The sequence below is a fragment of the Macrobrachium rosenbergii genome, chromosome 41 (genome assembly GCF_040412425.1).
Source record: "Macrobrachium rosenbergii isolate ZJJX-2024 chromosome 41, ASM4041242v1, whole genome shotgun sequence".
Classification (NCBI taxonomy): domain Eukaryota; kingdom Metazoa; phylum Arthropoda; class Malacostraca; order Decapoda; family Palaemonidae; genus Macrobrachium; species Macrobrachium rosenbergii.
In genome coordinates, this window is record NC_089781.1 from 27615018 (window position 1) to 27634285 (window position 19268).

Here is a 19268-nt window from a genome sequence, read left to right on the forward strand (position 1 = left end):
ACTCACTTGCATATAACTTGAGTTTTCCCCAACTTCCGCTCAACGTGACCCAATGGACAACATTTCATTCGAGAGTATCCTTCTGAAGTGATTCCTTGGGTGCAGTTGCTCTCAGGTTCCGACTTCTTTTAGACTTGTATGGCCCAGTGGGTAACGCCCTTGCTTTCCACCTGAGAGACCTGGGTTTGATCCCGACGTGAGTCAGAAATTTATTTCTGTTCCACACGTGATTGTGTGTTGATGATTTCTATATATATATATATATATATATATATATATATATATATATATATATATATATATATGTATATATATATAATGTATGTGTGTGTGCATATACATATATGTATATATATATACATATATGTATGTATGTATGTACATATATGTGTGTGTGTTTGTGTGTTTATGTTTCTTTGTACCAATGTGTGTCGTTTGTCCAGATATCATTGACAGGTGTTACGAGGAGAAGTCCTATATGGTTGAAATCCAGAAAATCCAGAAGAGTAGCAAAGTCCACCATTGAAGTAGAAGCTTTGAGTGTGGGGGAGGCCATAGAACGATTGATATATTTCAAACATTTGTGGGAAGAGATAGTAGGAGGGAGAAAATTAGAAGCACTGGTGAAAACTAATAGTAAAACCCTAATGACTGCAATAAAATCAAGTATTGGAGTAAGTAGTAAGAGATTAAAAATTGATATTGCAGCAATAAGAGAAACAATAGAATCTGGAGAAATAAGTGAGGTGAGATGGATAAAAGGAAAGCTTCAAATAGCTGATGTATTGACCAAAGCTGGAGTTTCAGGGGAAAGTATTAGAAATTACATAGAGGGTAAAGAATTTGAGAATAATGGAGATTAGAGGGGATTAGGATAAGAAGAGGCTGGAGGGGAGGGAGAAGGAGATAAGTATGATTATATGTTAGTTTTATAAGTTAGTCAGTATTTTATTTTTATTTGCTGCATTAGTGGAATGGTATGGGCATTACAAAATGTATAAAAAGCACGTTTAATTTTGTAAGACATTTTTATAGCAAAGCATTCTTTGTGTTTAAAAAGTATCTGTTCTTGTTGTGACGTCCTAGGAAGTGACGTCATAGGACGGAGATGGCGGGAGGAAGAAAAATGTAAAAAAATGCGGGCGGGAGTGTTGAACAAATGGCGGCAAGGTAGAGAGAGCTCTCTGAAGGTTAGGTCGGTAAAGATGGGTTGTAAGTCTGTTTTGTGGTTTTTGTTGTCGAAAGCTGGATTGTATAGTGAAAGAAGAACAACGTGAACAGGTGGGTGGATAGCATAGTTGAAGCATTTTTGGATGGGTTAGGCTAGGAAAAATTTTCACTGACATTATTAGGCAAGTCACAGTAGAACCACAATGGAGAAGAGTACATTTATAGGTTCGTGTGTCTCCTGTTCTTTTTTGCCAGACCTGAATGGGTATCCGGAATAAAGAAACTGTTGATAACCTGTGACTTTACTTTGAATAAAAAATTTCTGAAAAACAATTGCCATGAGTGGTGGTCATGCTGAGATATTGCTGGGAAGGCGCAACAATCCTGCAGCCAGACCCAACATAATTAGGTAAGCCACCACCTTTGAACCACAAGAACAATATGTATACAGTATTGGTATGTGTGTTTTTCTCCTGTTCTTTATTGCCAAATTCTATGGGTATCCGGAATAAAGAAAATGGTTAATGAACTGTGGCTATGCCTTGGACCAAAAATTAATCTGGGTTGTTGGGATTTATTTATTAGGAGCTACGCCATGTCGTCACCTGTCAGTTTCTTTTGTAAGTTCTTTTGAGGACAAACAGTGGTTATGCTATCAATAAACAGGTTTTGACATAGGAAAATCCTAATTTTGGTAGCTGCTGCGAGTCCTCAAACCCGCCCACTTTCCCTGATGAAAAGGCATGGGACTAGGGTGAACATTTATCTTGCACAGATGTGGCATGAAATGAAGACGATGCCAGCTTATGCTGCTGTCACATCTGTGCGAGTAAGACGTAGAGCCTAGGTAATTGTTGTAGGACAGGAGATAGAGCCTTCCTGTCCTGACCTGACCTGAGTCCTGTATATTCTATCACTGTGCCAACAAGCACTATTCTGGCTGAGATCAACTATGAGAGAATTCTTTGTAATTGGTTGGTCAGTATTATGGAACCCAGGAGGGACCATGAGACTGTAACTCCTTTAAGGACTCATAGCAGCTACCAAAAATATGTTTTTCCTACGTCAAAACCTGTTTTTTTTCTTTTGTTTTAAAGGGGTACTATACAGTATTTTAGAAATAAAAAAATTCATATTTTGTAAATGACCTTAACCAAAAAAATCTGTGGTGTCCTTTAGGTATGTATGAGGACCTTTTATGGTATGCAGTATATATTTCATGGACTCGAAACAATTGGCATAGAAGTCGGATTTTGCAAATTTCATAAAAATTGCTACTGTATTAAAAAAGTCTATGGTGTCACAAACCCAAGGGTCACAACTCAAATTTCGTGGTTTAAACGAGCACTATACATTATGCAAATACGTAGTAAAAATATAATTTTCATGATTATACCCTTAACAAAAAGGAAGGGTGGATGTAGAGCCCTAGTGTTCATCTCTGGATGATGATTTTACTGCTGACATACTTATTGTCCTGCTCTTTATTGGGAAAAAACAGAATTCCTGGGACTTTACATAGAATACACAGTAGTTTGTTATGGTGAACTACACTCTGTCACAAGGTCCTATCAGCCTGTGCAGCCTTATGCCAGGTTATATAGGCGGTTACAAGAGTTGGCCCTTCCCACCAATTAACCACCTTGTTACTAAGCTTTGATGAATATTCCCAGCTTGTGCTGGGAATACTCCTATATAAAAGGCTCTGGTTTGTATATCTAATAAGTTTACAAATTATCTTTAATTTTTGGTTACAGTATTTGCATTATGTCATGAATTATTAATACCTGTAGTTGTGGAGTTTTTCTTGCACACTGGGCTTAATTTTACCTTTTTTTCAGCAATAATAATAATAATAATGAAGTTCGTGATGATAATTCACTGCAAAATGTACGACCATTGAGAAAGAACAGAGGCATTCCTCGAGAACGTTTTGTCTCTTACAACTCTTTCCCTTCTGTTCAGGGTAAGACTTGAAATTTTATTGACTACATTGTTTTTACTTATTCATATTTGGTACTTCAAGGTACCATACACGAGTGCATCATCATCATTTATCATTTCATATCATATTTTCCAGTGATAGAATTTTACAATAAAGGAATTCTTTCCACTGTCTTTATCTTGTGCACTTTGTATTTGCATTCCTGTCTGGTGTAGGTCTTCATTTATGACCTTTCTCCACGATTTTCCAAGTCTTCCTAGTGACTTTTCGTTCTTCCATTTCTACTGCTTTTCTAATTGCTCCAAGCCCCTTTTCATCCCAGGTCCAAACCATCTTAAATCTTATTTTCCAGCTTCTGAATATAAATTTTCCAGCAACTATCTGTCTTATGATCATCCCAGTGCACTCCAGTTTAATACAGTTTAATATTCACTAATGTTCACAATCTCCCCCTTTTTCTTTGTAAATGCACATGCCTGTGTAGTTTGGAGTAGTACAGGACTTATACATGCTCCACTGTATTGTTTACTGATTAGATTTCTCATTATTTAAGGAAATTATTTTTACAGTACAAACCTATTACTTTTACATAACCTACTTGTGTATCTGAGTGAATTCCCAGACACTGTACTTAGTTACTAGATGAAGAAGACTTCCCACTTGCTATAGTGTTTGTGCAAACACATATGGCAGACTCATTTATTTATGGTTTCTAGGACAGCTGCAAAGAAATGGGGGTTTGGAGGCGAGGATCAATTTAAAATAAATTGCTTTAACAAGAAATAATGATTTTTATGGTAAAATAAATTTTTTAGGTGCTTATCTTCTATCATTTGCTTTATCTGCGACTACTTGGTGCGGGTTTCGACAAGTGTTAATATTGAAACGATTGCTGACAAATGCTCCTCACTCTTTGGAGGGTGGGGTACAAAAACGACTGCTTTGGTTGTCATTCTTCTTTCTTAATCTCTTAGAGGGGAGGAGGGAGGGACCTCAGTGATAGAGGCCAAGTACCTAAAAAATTGATTTTATATAATTATCTTACCCAGGAATTACATAGCTATTAGTTTCTTTTAACCAGCAGCTTAAAATTTTGAAATTGTTGGTCACGGTAGTTTGTTTTGGTTATGGTGACCTGCCCCGCCCACTTTTGGGGAAAGAAGAGGTACAACATAGGAATGTAGTGAATGGGATTTAAAGAAGTGGAAGACTTAGATTGACATCTTAAGAAACTAGCTAGAGATAGAAAGAGGAAAGCTACTGTTAGAGAATCTAGTAAAGCCTTAGCTAGTCAGGATGCAATTGCACCTGTAATTTCTTCCAATTCTGTTCCATCTCCTCCACCTGTGCAATCCTCTCCTTTACCCAGCTCTCACGTTTCCGATCCCAACACCATTGTCAGTCTGGAGTCGAAAATTGACGCTTTGAATTATTTGTGCAATAAATTGCTAAATTAGTATCATCTGTGAGACAGAGTGCCCTGTGGCGCCCAGGGCTAGTGCAGTGGTAGTGGAGGAGGTGGCTGTTAAGCCCGGCAATTCTCTTAGGCCAAGGTCCCTGGCATACTCCCCAGCACCTGAGAGAAGTCAAACTGGTAGCCTAAGGGAGGTCGGTGGGGTCTGCCCCCGAGCAGTCGCCCCCTCGGTTCAGTCTCTTGATGAATCCCAGACTGCAATCAAAGGCCGCTGGAAAGGCCTTCAAGTGAGTGTCACTATATGTCCTCCAGCTCTGAGGATTTTAGTACCAGGCGCTCAAGGTGCTATGCAGACAAGTCACTCCCACTGAAAAGGCGTGCAGTGGACTTCTGTGCCTTGTAAGAAGGGCAAGGATTCAGTGCGCCCCTCTTGCAGTCACTGGGATAGCCCGGAGCAATTCTCTTTTGCTACATCAGACGATGATTGTAAATTGGTGCCGAAGCGCCTTGTGGTGCGTAGACATTCTTCTTTGCATAAGGGAACCCCTTCATCAGGAGTTACTCACCCAGCACCATCACCTCTACAATCAGCAGCTGAGCAGCCAGCAACTAGGGTTGAAGCGCCCAAGCTCCCACTTACAGAAGAGCGCCCATTGGCGCCCACTTGCCATCAAGTTTCGTCATTGGCTCCCCTCTCTACATTGCTCCCTGAGCGCCCCGTTGGCACCCGCTCCTCCACCGCCTCGTTGTAGTGTCGTCTCAGAGAGTGTTCCTCCTTCGGTTGACCCGATCCAGAGCAAACCAGATAGCATTCTAAGTTTGCTTCAGAAAGCTCCTCCTACAGCTCAGACGACAGCGGACTTATTGCTTTCTCCAGTTTCTTCTTCTGAAGAGGTCATTCCAGATCAAGATGTTCCTTTGTTGGCGTGCTCTGTGTTATTGAGGTTCCTGCTAGCTACCTTCCCAAGCTTCTTTTCGTCAGCTACTCCCTCCTCTCCTGCTTCGACTTTCTTTATGGAAGCTCCCTCAGCTAGTTCTTCGAGGTTACCGAAACTGGTTGTCTCCTCCTCAGCCAAGAAGGCACTGAACAAAGTAGAAGGATGGTTCTCTGAGAAGAGGGAGCAAGGTAAAGCAGTTTTTTGTTTCCTGCCTTCCAAGTTGTCTAGGTCGAGTTACAGTAAACCCTCCGCATTTGCGGTCTAACAATTCGCGGACTCACCTATTCGAGGATTTCTCTGTGGAACATATACGCATTATTCGCTGAAAATTCGCCCATTCACAGTATTTTTCACTGAGAAATACAGTAAACCCCCCATATTCGCGGGGGAGCGGTAAAATCTGCAAATGCTTAAAACCCCTAAAAAAACACAGAACTGCCTATTTTGATAGTTTAAACACAAGAAAAACCCTCTAAAAATGCTTATACCAGACTATTTTGATAGTTTTATCACAAAAAGTGCATTTAGTCATGAAAATTATATGAAATTACTGTAATTAGTGAATATTTTTCAGTGAAAAATACTGCAAATGGGCGAATTTTCCGCGAATAATGGGTAGATACATTCCACAGAGAAATCCGCGAATACTTGAGTCCGCGAATCATGAGAACACGAATTTGGGGGTTTACTGTATTCACTAATTACTGTATTTTCATCTCATTTTCATGACTAAATGCACTTTTTGTGATAAAACTATTAAAATACTCAGGTAGTGATCGAGTTAAGATAATTCATCTTACAATAATTTGATTTTGCAATGGGGTAAGCAATTAATACCGATATGACAATATTTATAAAATATTTTTTAATTTTGCGCTGGCGCAGGCAGCACTGTACAATCAGGCAGCAAGAGAGACCAAATTACAATAGACCAACTTCTTTTCCCCCATCTCTTTATCCCATCTTCTAGTTAAAAAAGTATAAGAGAATGATAGAAGTATTGTTAGTAATGTTATACGCTTGCATAAATGCTTACAGCCATAAACAACTGACCGAGAAACTGTTGTTTTGCTTATCACCGAATCGGATAACAACAGCCATTTTGCTTGTATTTCAACCATCATATGGTAATACACAATTACCGTAGTTATAGCACAAATGACATTAAGTAGAATAGGACTGATATATTTTTACATTACTGTATACCCTTATTCGGTATGGATAAAAGATTGGCAAGGAAATATAGAGCTAAAGTTAAGCTGCACATTGTAGCTGAAGCTGAGAAAACAATGTTCAAGCTGCTAATGACTATAAATTATCATGCATCAGCAAAAACTCGACCGTAAATGAAATTGGAGAGAAAGTATTGTAATCAAAACTACTGGGCATGAAAGAACACATTACTGCTATTTTTACGCTGATAAATGATAAATACGTAAAGCTCGTATTATGATGGAATTAAGTGAAAATAGTGAATGGAATCTTGATTTTTTTACACAAAACAAATGCCCCCAAATGGCCAGCGTCATCTATTAACAAAAAAAATAGCTAAATTAATTTCACGACGAGACATACTTAAGTTATATTATGACTTAAGAACACTTTTTATAAAGCAAGATAACCTTGTCCCATATAAATAAAGTATCTAGAGATTCATTTACACTAACTAGAAGTAAGAAAAGCACTCTGAACCGAGTTAAATATGGCGAAGTAAACACCGCATAAATGATTTCCAAACCAAAACGTTGATCGCTATGATCACAGTTTATAATACAAAAGAAATATAAGAATATATACAATATTATTGGATAGAGTAAATTAAGGCATAACATTTTAAAAGATCAATGGAAAAGATGCGTATTCGTTATGTTGATGTTTGTATAATATATGATATGAGAATATAGAGTACAGTGAAATGTAGGCTAGGCTACTGTATATATATATACAATATACCAAGTGTGGATCTGTGTCAAAACAATCCTGCAGCCAAGGTTCAAAAAGGAAAAATCCCACATTACAGTACAGGGCACAAATACCACTATGACTACAAAGTACTGTATGAATAATACAGGCAAAAATAATAGCTCCACACTGAGCAAAAGATTAAGAATTCAATTTTGCCTGGCTACTGTATTATTGGTTAAATATACAGTAGCCAGGCAAAATTGAATTCTTAATTAACCCAAAAGTAAATGCTAGCACTAAACACTTAAAAGAAATACTTATCTCAGGAATAAGTTAAAGAAAACACTAGTAAAGAGGTGCCAAAATGTTAACATCTAATGGCTGGCTGCAGAATCCCTACAGCAAAATAAAACAATAAAATGAATGAACAACACTAATTGTTCATGTCATTCATATGTAACATCCTTAAGAATATTGCTAAAGTGAATATACACATTTAAATAATATGCAGTGACACAGCACACAAACAACTCTAAGTTTTGAATCACAGATCTGAAGGAGTCACCCAAAGAAATGAGAAGTGTTGCTGTATGGGATGATTGAGTATTAGCTGGGCATGCATGGTAAGACTTTTTCTTTCAAACTAGTGTGCAATGGTACATTTCACATGGAGTAGGGCTAATTATAATAAATGGGTTTCATTAAAGAAAAACTAATTAGCCACCTATCTTGCAAACATCAGTGTGATCAAAATGTGCCATAACTACTGTTATGCTGGCGTATAAGGTGACTCGCTCACCATTGTGAAAAGATACTTTTGTATTCCCTTAGGAAACATATACAGTAAACGTCACAACAAATGCTCAGTGCCTGTGACGTCACTATCGGCAGAGTAATACCCGTTGTAAGTAGATCCGCATGAATGTATTCGTTTAAAATTGACGTGAACCCTGATATTGAGGATAACTGGGGAACTATCAATATCACAAAACCCTTTACAGGCGGTAGGGGTTCCGTTCTGATTTTTAAATCGTCGAAAATCATCAAAAATCATAAGAAAACACTTTTAATGCTCTGGGTGCAAAAACGATGTAAACTGCATTATTATTGAGTTTTACATCAAAAGAACCTTCAAATTATGATTATTCTGCCATTTTGGGGCCATATTTCTTCCGTCGGAAACAACCAGCGTTAATTTCTGAAATATATTTGAAAAGCGTCAAACCTCGAACGTGGCTCGTAAACCGGGACTGCCTGTAGTTTGATTTTTAAATACTACCAAGGAAACATTGGTCTTTAGTAAACAACCAGGTTCAAAAGTCAAACATGGCTGGGAACTATGAGCACGAGTATGTTTCATTAACAACAAAGTTAGACTACCTCGATTTACCATTTCGGTAACTTTAAATTATCTATCAATGTTAAAAAGGCATTGTATAATATATATCCATAACAAAATTGTTTAATATTATTGCCTTATAATAATGGCACTCTGAATAAAGCTAGTAACAAGTGAGAGCTCGCTCATCCTAATGCCTAATTATAGTAATTACTGCAATTACAGTTGTTCTGTTTAGAGTATCGATAGTTTTGTCACTAGTGATTCACTTGAATTACTTACAGCTTTTACTGTTATTACAGTTGTTTTGTTTACAGTGTCAACAGCTGTGATGGCAGTTAACTATTAACACAACTATCGACACTTCAGGTGTTAGCCTATCATTAAAAATCTCTGCAGGATTAAGGTTTGCTTTTTATACTTGGTGTATAAGATGACCCCCCCCATTTTGGGGTAGATTTTTAAGGTTAAAAGGTTGCCTTATATGGTAATTGGAATGTAACAAAAGCAAACTTAACATCAAACTTGAAACATTACAAGCTTTTCTCCAAAACCACATCAAACAGTAGGGAAACAGTCTGTAGAAAATCAGGAGTTTTACTATTGTTAATTGGTTGTATTCACCATCATATCAGGGGGCTGATGGAAAAGTTGTTAATCACTTTAGTGCATAAGCAAAAACACACATATACAAGGAATGGAAATTGAAATGAAATGAGTAAAGAGAATTATCAAAAGGAGAAAACTAATACTGTGGCATGAGTCTGGAAATGTTAGTAGTGAAGTGAAAGGCTGATATATGAATACTGACAATTCTGGCTTTTTGAGACAATAGGATCCACCCATGCATGTACAGCACTACAAGCTGATTGTCATGAAGATGGACTAAAGCATTTAGGAAAATCTTATGTGCATGGAATGGGATAGTTACAGTACAGTATAAAGAATATGTTTTGTTTTCCTGAATCAAATGTTTTGTCTTTGCATATAGAAGCACGTTTTATTTCATTACAACTTTATTATTACTGTATTATTATTATTATTATTATTATTATTATTATTATTATTATTATTATTCAGAAGATGAATCCTATTCATACTGAACAAGCCTACATGGGCCTTTGACTTGAGATCCAAGCTTCCAAAGAATATGGTTCTCATTGGGAAGTAAGAGAAGGTGAAGGCAAATACAGAAAGAAGAGATCTCACTTTTAAAATGCAAGGAAAATAGCATTACGGTATCAATACATCGCATCTTTGCTTGAACTTTTGAAGTTCCAATTACATGACATCCTGAGGGAGACTGTTCCACAGTCCAATGGTGTGAGAAATAAAGGACCTCTGGAACTGAGAAGTTCGACAGTGAGGCATACTTACTGCATATTGGTGCTGCTGTTCAGCAGTCACTTGAATGGATTTTGTTTGGGAAATTTGTAGGATTTATGAGTTTTGTTTTTGAGAAAGTTCCTTGAATAAGTAGTTTGTGCACAAAATATCTGCAGAAAACGTAGGTAGTATTGAGTGATATAACAAAACATCTTTTCTTATATTTCAGCGAAACAATACCCTTGTAAATTCTGTGGCCTCAACTTGAGTACAAAGGAAAGTAGTAAACGGCACATACTCTCAAAACATGTAAAAGAACGACATCATTTGTGCAATGTTTGTGGCAAGACTTTTGTATTCAAGTTGTAAGTATTATATAGTTTATAGAACAGTTATCTTTTGATTAATGTTGAGTTTTATATAATTGACTTACCAAGTAATTACATAGCTATGAGCTTCCAACCTACGGCAGCCTAAAACCGGTGTAGGTACATACCCCACCCATGATTGGGAACTGTGAGGAACAACTAGGCAGAAAGCTTCGTTTCATTTTCTGCTAGCTCCCAAGTAACATCTGTGGTTTTTTGGCAGCCTACTTCATCATTTTTTGGATACTTTTCCAGAGTCTTGGTGAAGTACTCTGTTTTCATACTAGTACACAAAGATTAGTTATCCTTGATTGACTTATTTAGTTAAACTTGGAATGTCTTATTCTAACTCTATGAGTGTTAGGTTTTGCATTGAAGGTGCAAGACTAGGTTAACAAAGTCTTGCTATGACTCACGCAAAGTGTGTAAAGTGTAGAGGGCAAATTTTTGATGGGGAAACTACTTGTTAGAATGTAGAGATTGGGATTATAAACAATGGAAAGTTTTTAGGTCTCATCAAGACAAAATGGATAAAGACAGGAAGAGAAAGGCAGCTATTAGGGCCAGAAATAAAGCCAGCTTAGATCCTGTAGAGGTAGCAGATCTTGTAGAAGATTTTTCTGTCTCTTCTCCTAAGATTCCTGTATCATCTTTATTCTTAGCCCATCTACTTCTATTCCAAGTACTCCTGTTCCAGGTTCCCATGCTCCCGATCATGACACCATTGCCAGCCTCGAATAAAAGTTTGACAGAAAGTTCAAATTTTTAGTTATGCAATGTGTTAGTGCAGTACAAAGTGCTGAGGAGGTGGCTGCCATTCCCACTGGTGCTCCTAGACAAAAGTCTGTGTCCCACTCCCCTGCACTGGGGAGAAGACATACTGGAGGTCCAAGGGAAGCCAGGGGATTTGCCCATGGACAGTCTTCCCCTCTGACGAGCCTGTGCCTGGTACCAGGCTATGACAGAGTGCCACTGGAAAGGCATCTCTTTCAGTGTTTGAGGAGGTGGCTGCCCGTCCTGCTGGTGCTCCTAGACTAAGGTCCCTGTCCTGCTCCCTGCACCAGGGAGAAGACATACCAGAGGTCCAAGGGAAGCCAGGGGAATTTGCCCACGGACAGCTGCCCCCTCAGTCAAGCCTATTGTCTGGTCCCAGGCTTCTACAGAGCACCACTGGAAAGGCGTCTCTTTCAGTGCTCACCACGTGTTGTCTGATTCGGAGGGCTCTTTGCCAGATGCAAGGCGTCACCTTTGAAGAGACTCTCCACTGCAACGGACAGCTCCCTTCCTCCTGTTAAAAAATACAAGGAGACTAGTGTTAGGCCTCAGCCCTCCTGCATTTTTGCGGTGCCTCCTTCCACTTCTTCTGCAAGTCCGACTCCACTGGCCTGGGACAATCACATTTGGAAGAATCTCTTAGTCGACCTATTTCATCAAGATCCCGTCTTGCCTGGAACATCCTTCGTCTCCCAAACATGCCATGATGGCTCCCATTAGACAGTCTCGTTTGACTGAGCGCTCAACACTGACATTGGGCATCGGTCGACACAGCATGCTGATTCGGCGCCAGTTGCAACTCAGGCGCATTCTTCGACCCAAGAGGACTGTTTGCTTGCTCCTATTAAATGACAATTAGATGACCTAATGTCATTCTTGAAAAAGAACCCAACTGTCGCCAAGTCGAAAGACACGTCTTTGTCTCCAGTTTCTTCTGATGAAGACGTAGGACAGGATTCTTCCCCTTCGTCATTCTGCTCCTCCTTATTAAGATGTTTTCTTGACAGTTTCCCGGATTTCTTAACTCTGGCTGTACTGTTATCTCCTGCTTCGACTTTCCTGGTGAGGAAACTTCCCTCAGACAATGCGAACCTGCTGAAGTTAGTACTGTCCTCCTTGGCAAAGAAGGTGTTTCGAGAAATAGATGTCTGGCTGGCCTCAGAGAGGGATCAAGGCAAAGCAACGTTTGCTTTTCCACCCTGCAAAGTGGTCAAGAGAGGCTACCATTTTTATGAAACCAGAGAAGCTCCTTCTCTGGGAGTTTCTTCCTCCTTCCAGGGGTACTTCTCTGTCCTAGCAGATGCGAAATGTCGGTCGGCCTTTTCCGTGGTGAAAGCAATGTTCTCCCCCCTGAGCCAGACCATCTGACCAGGAACTTATTCAAAATTTTAGAGGTGAATAGCTTCCTCAACTGGACTATTGGTGCATTAGCCAAGAAAATTGAGGATTGTCCTTCACTAGTGGAGGATTTCACGACAAACCATTTGGAAGTACTGTTCTGTGCCGATAAAGCAGTAAGGGACAGTTCAGCAGAACTCGCCTTTCTCTTTTCGATGTATGTGCTGAAAGACAGAGATTTATGGTGTTCATTTGCCACCAAAGGGGTGACCACTATTCAGAAATCGGCTCTGTTGTTCTATCCTATAAATAAAGCTCATTTATTCCCTCAAGACTTAGTGCAAGAGATCTGACATTGCTTCAGAAGAAGTCTACAAATGATCTGCTGGCACAGTCTACCAAATGTCTCAGAGACTCCCTGACTGTGACTTCGAAGCCATTCTCTCTCTTCCAATCCCAGCCCTTTTGTGGGGGAAGACAGAAGATCCAACCCAGACCTCGCTCAAATCTGTGACCTCCCGGAAGATCGATTAAGAAGTCGACCTTCAAGCCAGCAACCAAAAAGTGAAGTTCTAGTCCTTCGCGCTTCAGTAGGAGCCAGACTGGGCCTCTTTTGGAGAGAATGGAGTCAAAGAGGTGCGGAACCTTGGGTTGTCAAGGTATTGAAAGAAGCTTATGCTGTTCCTTTCAAGGAGAACCCTACTTTGGCCAAATCCCCAATCGTATTACCAGCGTATTCAGCGAACTCCAAGAAATTTGTGCCCTTTCGCGAGAAGTAGAATCCCTTCTGTGCAAGGGGACGGTGGAGTTGGTTAAGGATCAAGAGTTGGGAGGGTTTTACAACAGACTCTTCATAGTCCCCAGAGCATTGGGGGCTGGGGGCGCATCTAAACGTCGGTGTCCTAAATCAGTTTGTTGTAAAAACGAAATATCATATGGAGACAAATCAGTCAGTCAAGTTGGCCATCCATCAGGGGGACTGGATGGTCACCCTCAAAATGCAAGATGTTTACTTTCACGTCCCAATTCATCGGGATTCCAGAAAGTGTCTATGATTTGTGTTCCAAGGGAAGTTCTCCAATTTCGGGCCCTGTGCTTCAGCCTGTCCATGGCCCCACAAGTATTCACTTGGATCCATGCCCCTCTTTCCAAATGGCTCCACCTTCTCTGGATAAACATCTCCTGCTACCTGGACAACTGGCTTCTCAGATCTCCATTGAGAGAGAAATGCGCAGAGGACTTAACAAAAACACTTTGCCTAACAAGGGAGTTCGGCATTCGGATAAACATCCAGAAGTCACAGACGACTCCAACTCAACAGATTCTATATTTGAGAATGACTAGACTCTCTGACTTTCTGGGGTTTTCTCTCCCCCAGAAGAGTCACCTCTTGCCTTCGATCTGTCAGAGAGTTTCTTTTCCTCTTCAGTCATGCTCAGCGGCTCAATGGATGTGCCTCTTAGGAACGTTAGCCACAGTCGAGAAGTTTGTGAAACTGGGCAGATTTCACATGAGACTGCTCCAATTCTATCTAAGAGCGAACTGGAGCAGGAAAACTCAGGAGGGCTCCTTCACTTTCCGATAACATCGGAAATCAAACAGGATCTTCAATGGTGGTCATACGAAGACAGACCTGGTGAAGGGAAGTCCCTCCTTCCAGCAAGCCCCGACCTAGATTTTTACTCTGAAGCATCAGATTCAGGCTGGGAGCTCATTTAGGGAATCATGAAGTGTCGGGAACATGGTCGAAAGTTTTGAGGAGTTCCTATATCAACATAAAGGAACTGAAGGCCATTCATCTGGGTCTCCAGTCATTCTCGACCCTGGTGCGTGGCAAGACAGTAACAATTCACACAGACAATACGACAGCACTTTCGTACATCAGAAAGCAATGGGGACCCACTTGTTCTCTCTTTATGAGGTAACGTGGGAACTTCTGTTCCTGGGCACATCAGAACCAGGTTTTGTTACTGATGCAGTCCATCCAAGGGGAAGTGAATGTTCTGGCAGACGGTCAGAGTCGCCTCATACAAGTCCTTCCAACGGAATGGACCCTGGATCCTTTGGTTTGCAACAACCTATGGAGGTTGTGGGGCACACCATCCATAGACCTGTTTGGGACTTCAAAGAACCACAGACTTCCTCGCTTCTGTTCCCAATCCCAGATCTTCTAGCTTGGAAGACAGATGTGATGTTCCTAGACTGGACAGGCCTCGATGTCTATGCCTTTCCTCTCTTCAGCATGATAAGGGAAGTAATATAAGCAAATTAATGTCTCGCCAAAAGTCTCGATGACTCTAGTTGCCCCCTTTTGGCCGAGGAAAGAATGGTTTCCTGATTTGATATGACTGCTAGTAGACTTCCCGAGGCTCCTGCCACAAAAGCAGTCACTGCTCAAACAGCCCCACTTCCTCAGATTCCATTAAGGGTTGTCCGCTCTGGCCCTGCCCTGACAGTCTACAGACTGTCAAGCGTCTCATCAGAGCGATAGTGTTTTTGAAGTGAGTGGCAAAAGCTAATTTGAATGCAGATGGCCTTCTTCTAACAAGCACTACCAATCAAAGTGGGCAGTCTTCCGGGGATGGTGCAGATGCCATAACGTCTCTTCTTCTGAGACCTCTGTCAGCCAAGTAGCTGATTTCTTACTATATCTAAAGACATCCAAGAAACTCTCCACCTCGACTTCTCAAAGAATACAGATCTATGCTTAGTTCTGTTTTTAAGCATAGAGGCTTGGATCTGTCCTCTAATCAGGACCTATCTGACCTCATTAAAGCTTTTGATTCCATCAAGCAACCAAAATCAAATGCAGTCTCTTGGAATCTAGACGTTGTTCTGAAATGGATTTCAGCCCCCCTCCTTACAAACGTCTTTGCTCTGCCTCTCTGAAGGACCTAACCAAGAACTCTCTCTTTTTGGTAGTATTGGCTACGGCCAAACGTGTTAGTGAAATCCAAGCGATTGACAAGAGAACTGGATTTTTGAAAGGGAACAGAGTTTGCTCCCTTTTGATTGGATTCCTTGCCAAGAACGAGGACCCTTCCAACCTGTGGCCCTGTTCATTCTCTATCAAGAATTTAATGGACATTCTTGGACCAGAGGAAGAGGAGAGACTTCCATGTCCAGCAAAAGCCCATGAAATTAGAGCTATCGCAACCTCTCCTGCTTTCAGACATAACATGTCTCTTTTCGAGTGTCCTGCAATCTACCCTCTGGAGGTACAAGTCCGTGTTCGCTACACACTTTATCTGTGGCTGGCATGGTGTTGGGAGAGGAAACATAGGGAATCTGCTGTCCCTCTGCTTTCTTCACCTTGAATTAAGGTGTCGAGTTATGGGAAGCCTGGGGACATGCTGTGTCTGGAGTGCCCGCCAGTTTTTTATCAGTATGGGTGATGGTTTGTAAATACAGTGTAGGCATTAGTGTTGTGGTCCTATTCTGGTCTGTGCCCAGGGCAAGAGCATCTTTTGTAACTTTGCAAGTCAAGGGTGTACTTCCTTCTCTGCAAAGTTCCTGCAGGAGCGACTTGGCTATACAGCCACGCTCGCTGCAAGATGAGGAGTGCCAACCAGAGGCAGTACCTAGCTGCAGCGCTCCCTTGCCAGGTAAGGAACAACAAGCATTGTATCAGTGCTTGTAACTTTTCCATGTCAAATTCATTATCTTATTTAATGGTTTGGTATAGAGTATGTCCAAAGATTCCACCTCCTTCCAATATGGAATCAGCTATGTAATTACTTGGGAAGTCACTTATATGAAAATGACATTTTTATGATAAAATGTTTAAGTTTTACATATATTTACCAAGTAATCACATGATCGGAGCCCGCCCTCCTCCCCTCTCTTTGACATAAGGGTGCAAACGAATTGAAGCTTTCTGCCTAGTTGTTCCTCACAGTCCCCGACAGTGGGCAGGGCATGTACCTACACCAGAACAGGTGCTAGTGCTACCGTGAATTTTGAATTTTTAGGCTGCCGTAGGTAGGAAGCTCATAGCCATGTAATTACTTGGTAAGTACAGTATATATAAAACTTTATTTTATCATAAAATTGTAATTTTTGTTGATTCTCCTCTTACTCTCTGTCTAAATTTCCATCTGGTTTAAATTCTCATCCTGACATATCTTGGTTTCCCTACTTCCTTACTTGAGTCAAGTAAAGTAAGTATACAGTATATGTATTATACAGTAACAGGATAGCTAAATGAAGAATTAGGGAAAGTAAACAATTTTAATATGTCAAACCAACGAGAACATAAAATTTAACAGGAACAAAATCTTATAATCACTAAAACATACAAGTCACTGGCAATGCATTCCTACCTGGACTTTGGACCAGGTTGTAGTTTAGAACAAATTTTAACTTGTGCAGAACCATCACTACTTCCTTCAGTGCATGTAGTTTACAAGTTGTTATACTGAAATTATAGTAGGACACGATAAAAATATTTCTGAACGTCAGCCTAATTCTGGGTTTTCTGAACATGCATTGCCTGTAACTTATAAGTTTAGTATTTATAATTTTTTGTTCCTGGTAATTATGTTTTTATAATTTTTTTTATCTTCAGTTTACCTCTTATTAAAGATATTTACCTTGCATACTTAATTTTTCATTTAGCCATCCTTTTTCTGTATAATATTACTTAACTTGGACTTCTCAAAAATCTTTCACTGGTCTGTTCCTTCTTAACATATATCATGAGCATCTCTTGCAAAACCATGCCTTATCTTGTAGAGTAATATAGATTTGTAGTAGATGAATAATAATGTGTATATAATTATACAGTAGTTTTATTCTGAAAATTTTTTTGTATTGTATATCTTTTCAATGAATCTCAAGAGAGAAAATGTTCTATATCACTGTGATACAGTATATTGTGTGTTTAATGAAGATTAGCCAAGATTATGAATAATTAAAAGTAGTAATTCATGTCAATCTTGTGTTTCCAGTTCACTAAATGCTCATAGTGCAATTCATGAGGATACACCAAGGCATGTCTGTGTTTGTGGTGTTAGTTTCAAGTTAAGAACATCATACATGAGTCATGTTAGAAGAATTCACCAAGCAGCTTCTGAGATAAAGTTCAGCTGTGAACTTTGTTTCAAGTCATTCAGAGGTAATGTTTGTTTCCTTTAATTTTCAAGGTCCTTTCTGTGGGGTACTGTGTATGTTTTTACTCTCAAGACTAAAGTGTCAGGCTATTTGTGACCAAATGATTTTTGTACTTGGCTTCTTATCATTATTCTGTATCCAAGACATGTAATTTGTAATGGAAAGCAGCCACAATTCTATTTAAGGACCTCTGTAAAGCCATGGCTTTGTGGACTGTAGGGACGAAAGAAAAAGGGAAAAGAGGTAATGTAAAAAGCTAAAAATTGGCTGTAGCTAGGGGCCAAAGGGATGTTGCTAACAACCATTTAGTAATGCCAACAGCGCACCATTTGGGGTGCACTGCAGGTACTGAGGAGCAGTCCAAAATTCTGAAGAAATAAGTGGCGACGGTCAGAAAATATTGTTGGTTAAAAATTCTGTGCTCAGGCAAGCTTGGTAATTTAATGTATTACCATGATGAATAAAAAAATAGAGAGATAGTGACAAGAGAGGAACCAAGAAAGAGAATTACTACTTGGAATTGCATAATTATTACACTAAAATAAAATTCTATATTTTAATTTTTTTATCATTATTATTAGTGTTATGTACATTGTTTCCTCTGGGAGGTTAAACTTCAAATGGTTTCCATCAGCTCTCTTTTGTCTTGTGCACCCACTGCCCAAATTCCCATCTGGTCCAGGTCTTTATATCTTTGCCCTTTCCCAGTAATTTTTTAGGCCTTCCTACTGGTTTTTGTACTGCAAATCCTTTATTTATTGCTATTCTGATTGACTGGCTCCTCTTCCTGAAGATGCTATTGCATCAGACCCCTTCATCTTGCTGTTTTGTGTTGTCTCAGTCTAGCCTTGTTGAGATTTGGTAACAAGTGAATGTAGATTCTCCAGGAATTTGTCTTTTTTATCTTGTTATGATTGCATCAACTGGTTTTCTTTCTGTGACCGCACCATCCATTAACACTGTGGTGTTCATAATTTTACCGTAAATGTTACAGGTACAACCTCCAGCAGCTTTTTGGATTTCATAAAATTCAAGACCAAGACCAGTTATTGGTTTTTTCTTGAAATTTCAGATTATTAGCTTAGTAGTCATGTTACATTATTCAGAACAACAAAACTAATAAAATATTATTGTGTTCTCAAATAATTTTGGCTCCGAACACCTAGTGATAATCTGTAAAAAATTATTCCAGGTGCCTAGTAACAGTGTGTCCTATAACCATATACAGTAGGTAATTGTAATAACCACAATGTCCTCTTAACTTCTCAAATTCTTCACACTTTTTTGGACATGCTTGTCACCACAAAGCCTTAGATTCAAATGCAAGAATATGAAGTAGTAATTTTGATATCCAAAGCAGAATTCAAACCCACATCCAGTGTATCAGAACTAGGTCAAGTTTCTGACCTGACCATGAGAGGTCAGCAATGTGGGGAGTCGTTCCAGTACTCTGGATTGGTATTAAAAGTTTTCGGTTTGGTGGCGCTTGCTACACTTCAGAAATACAGTAGCTCCTATTTCCTGCAGCAGTTGTAATTTGGTCTCATTTTCTATTTCATTCTTTAATGTCAAGATCATTCTTTAAGTACGTACAATATTGTACAGTGAAATATCAAAGAACCAGAGGTTGGGGGTTTGG

The 19268-nt window shown here is 39.6% G+C and overlaps 1 protein-coding gene across 2 annotated transcripts in view; it reads left to right on the plus strand.

Moving 5' to 3' along the window:
* The window catches only part of LOC136826769 (uncharacterized), a 171149-nt gene that overhangs the window by 113714 nt on the left and 38167 nt on the right, over nucleotides 1-19268 (plus strand). For both annotated transcript variants that reach the window (XM_067084191.1, XM_067084192.1), the window contains exons 3-5: nucleotides 3012-3136; nucleotides 10267-10402; nucleotides 17467-17633. In XM_067084191.1, coding sequence (XP_066940292.1) covers nucleotides 3012-3136; nucleotides 10267-10402; nucleotides 17467-17633 — 428 coding nt within the window. The remainder of the gene's footprint in view (nucleotides 1-3011; nucleotides 3137-10266; nucleotides 10403-17466; nucleotides 17634-19268) is intronic.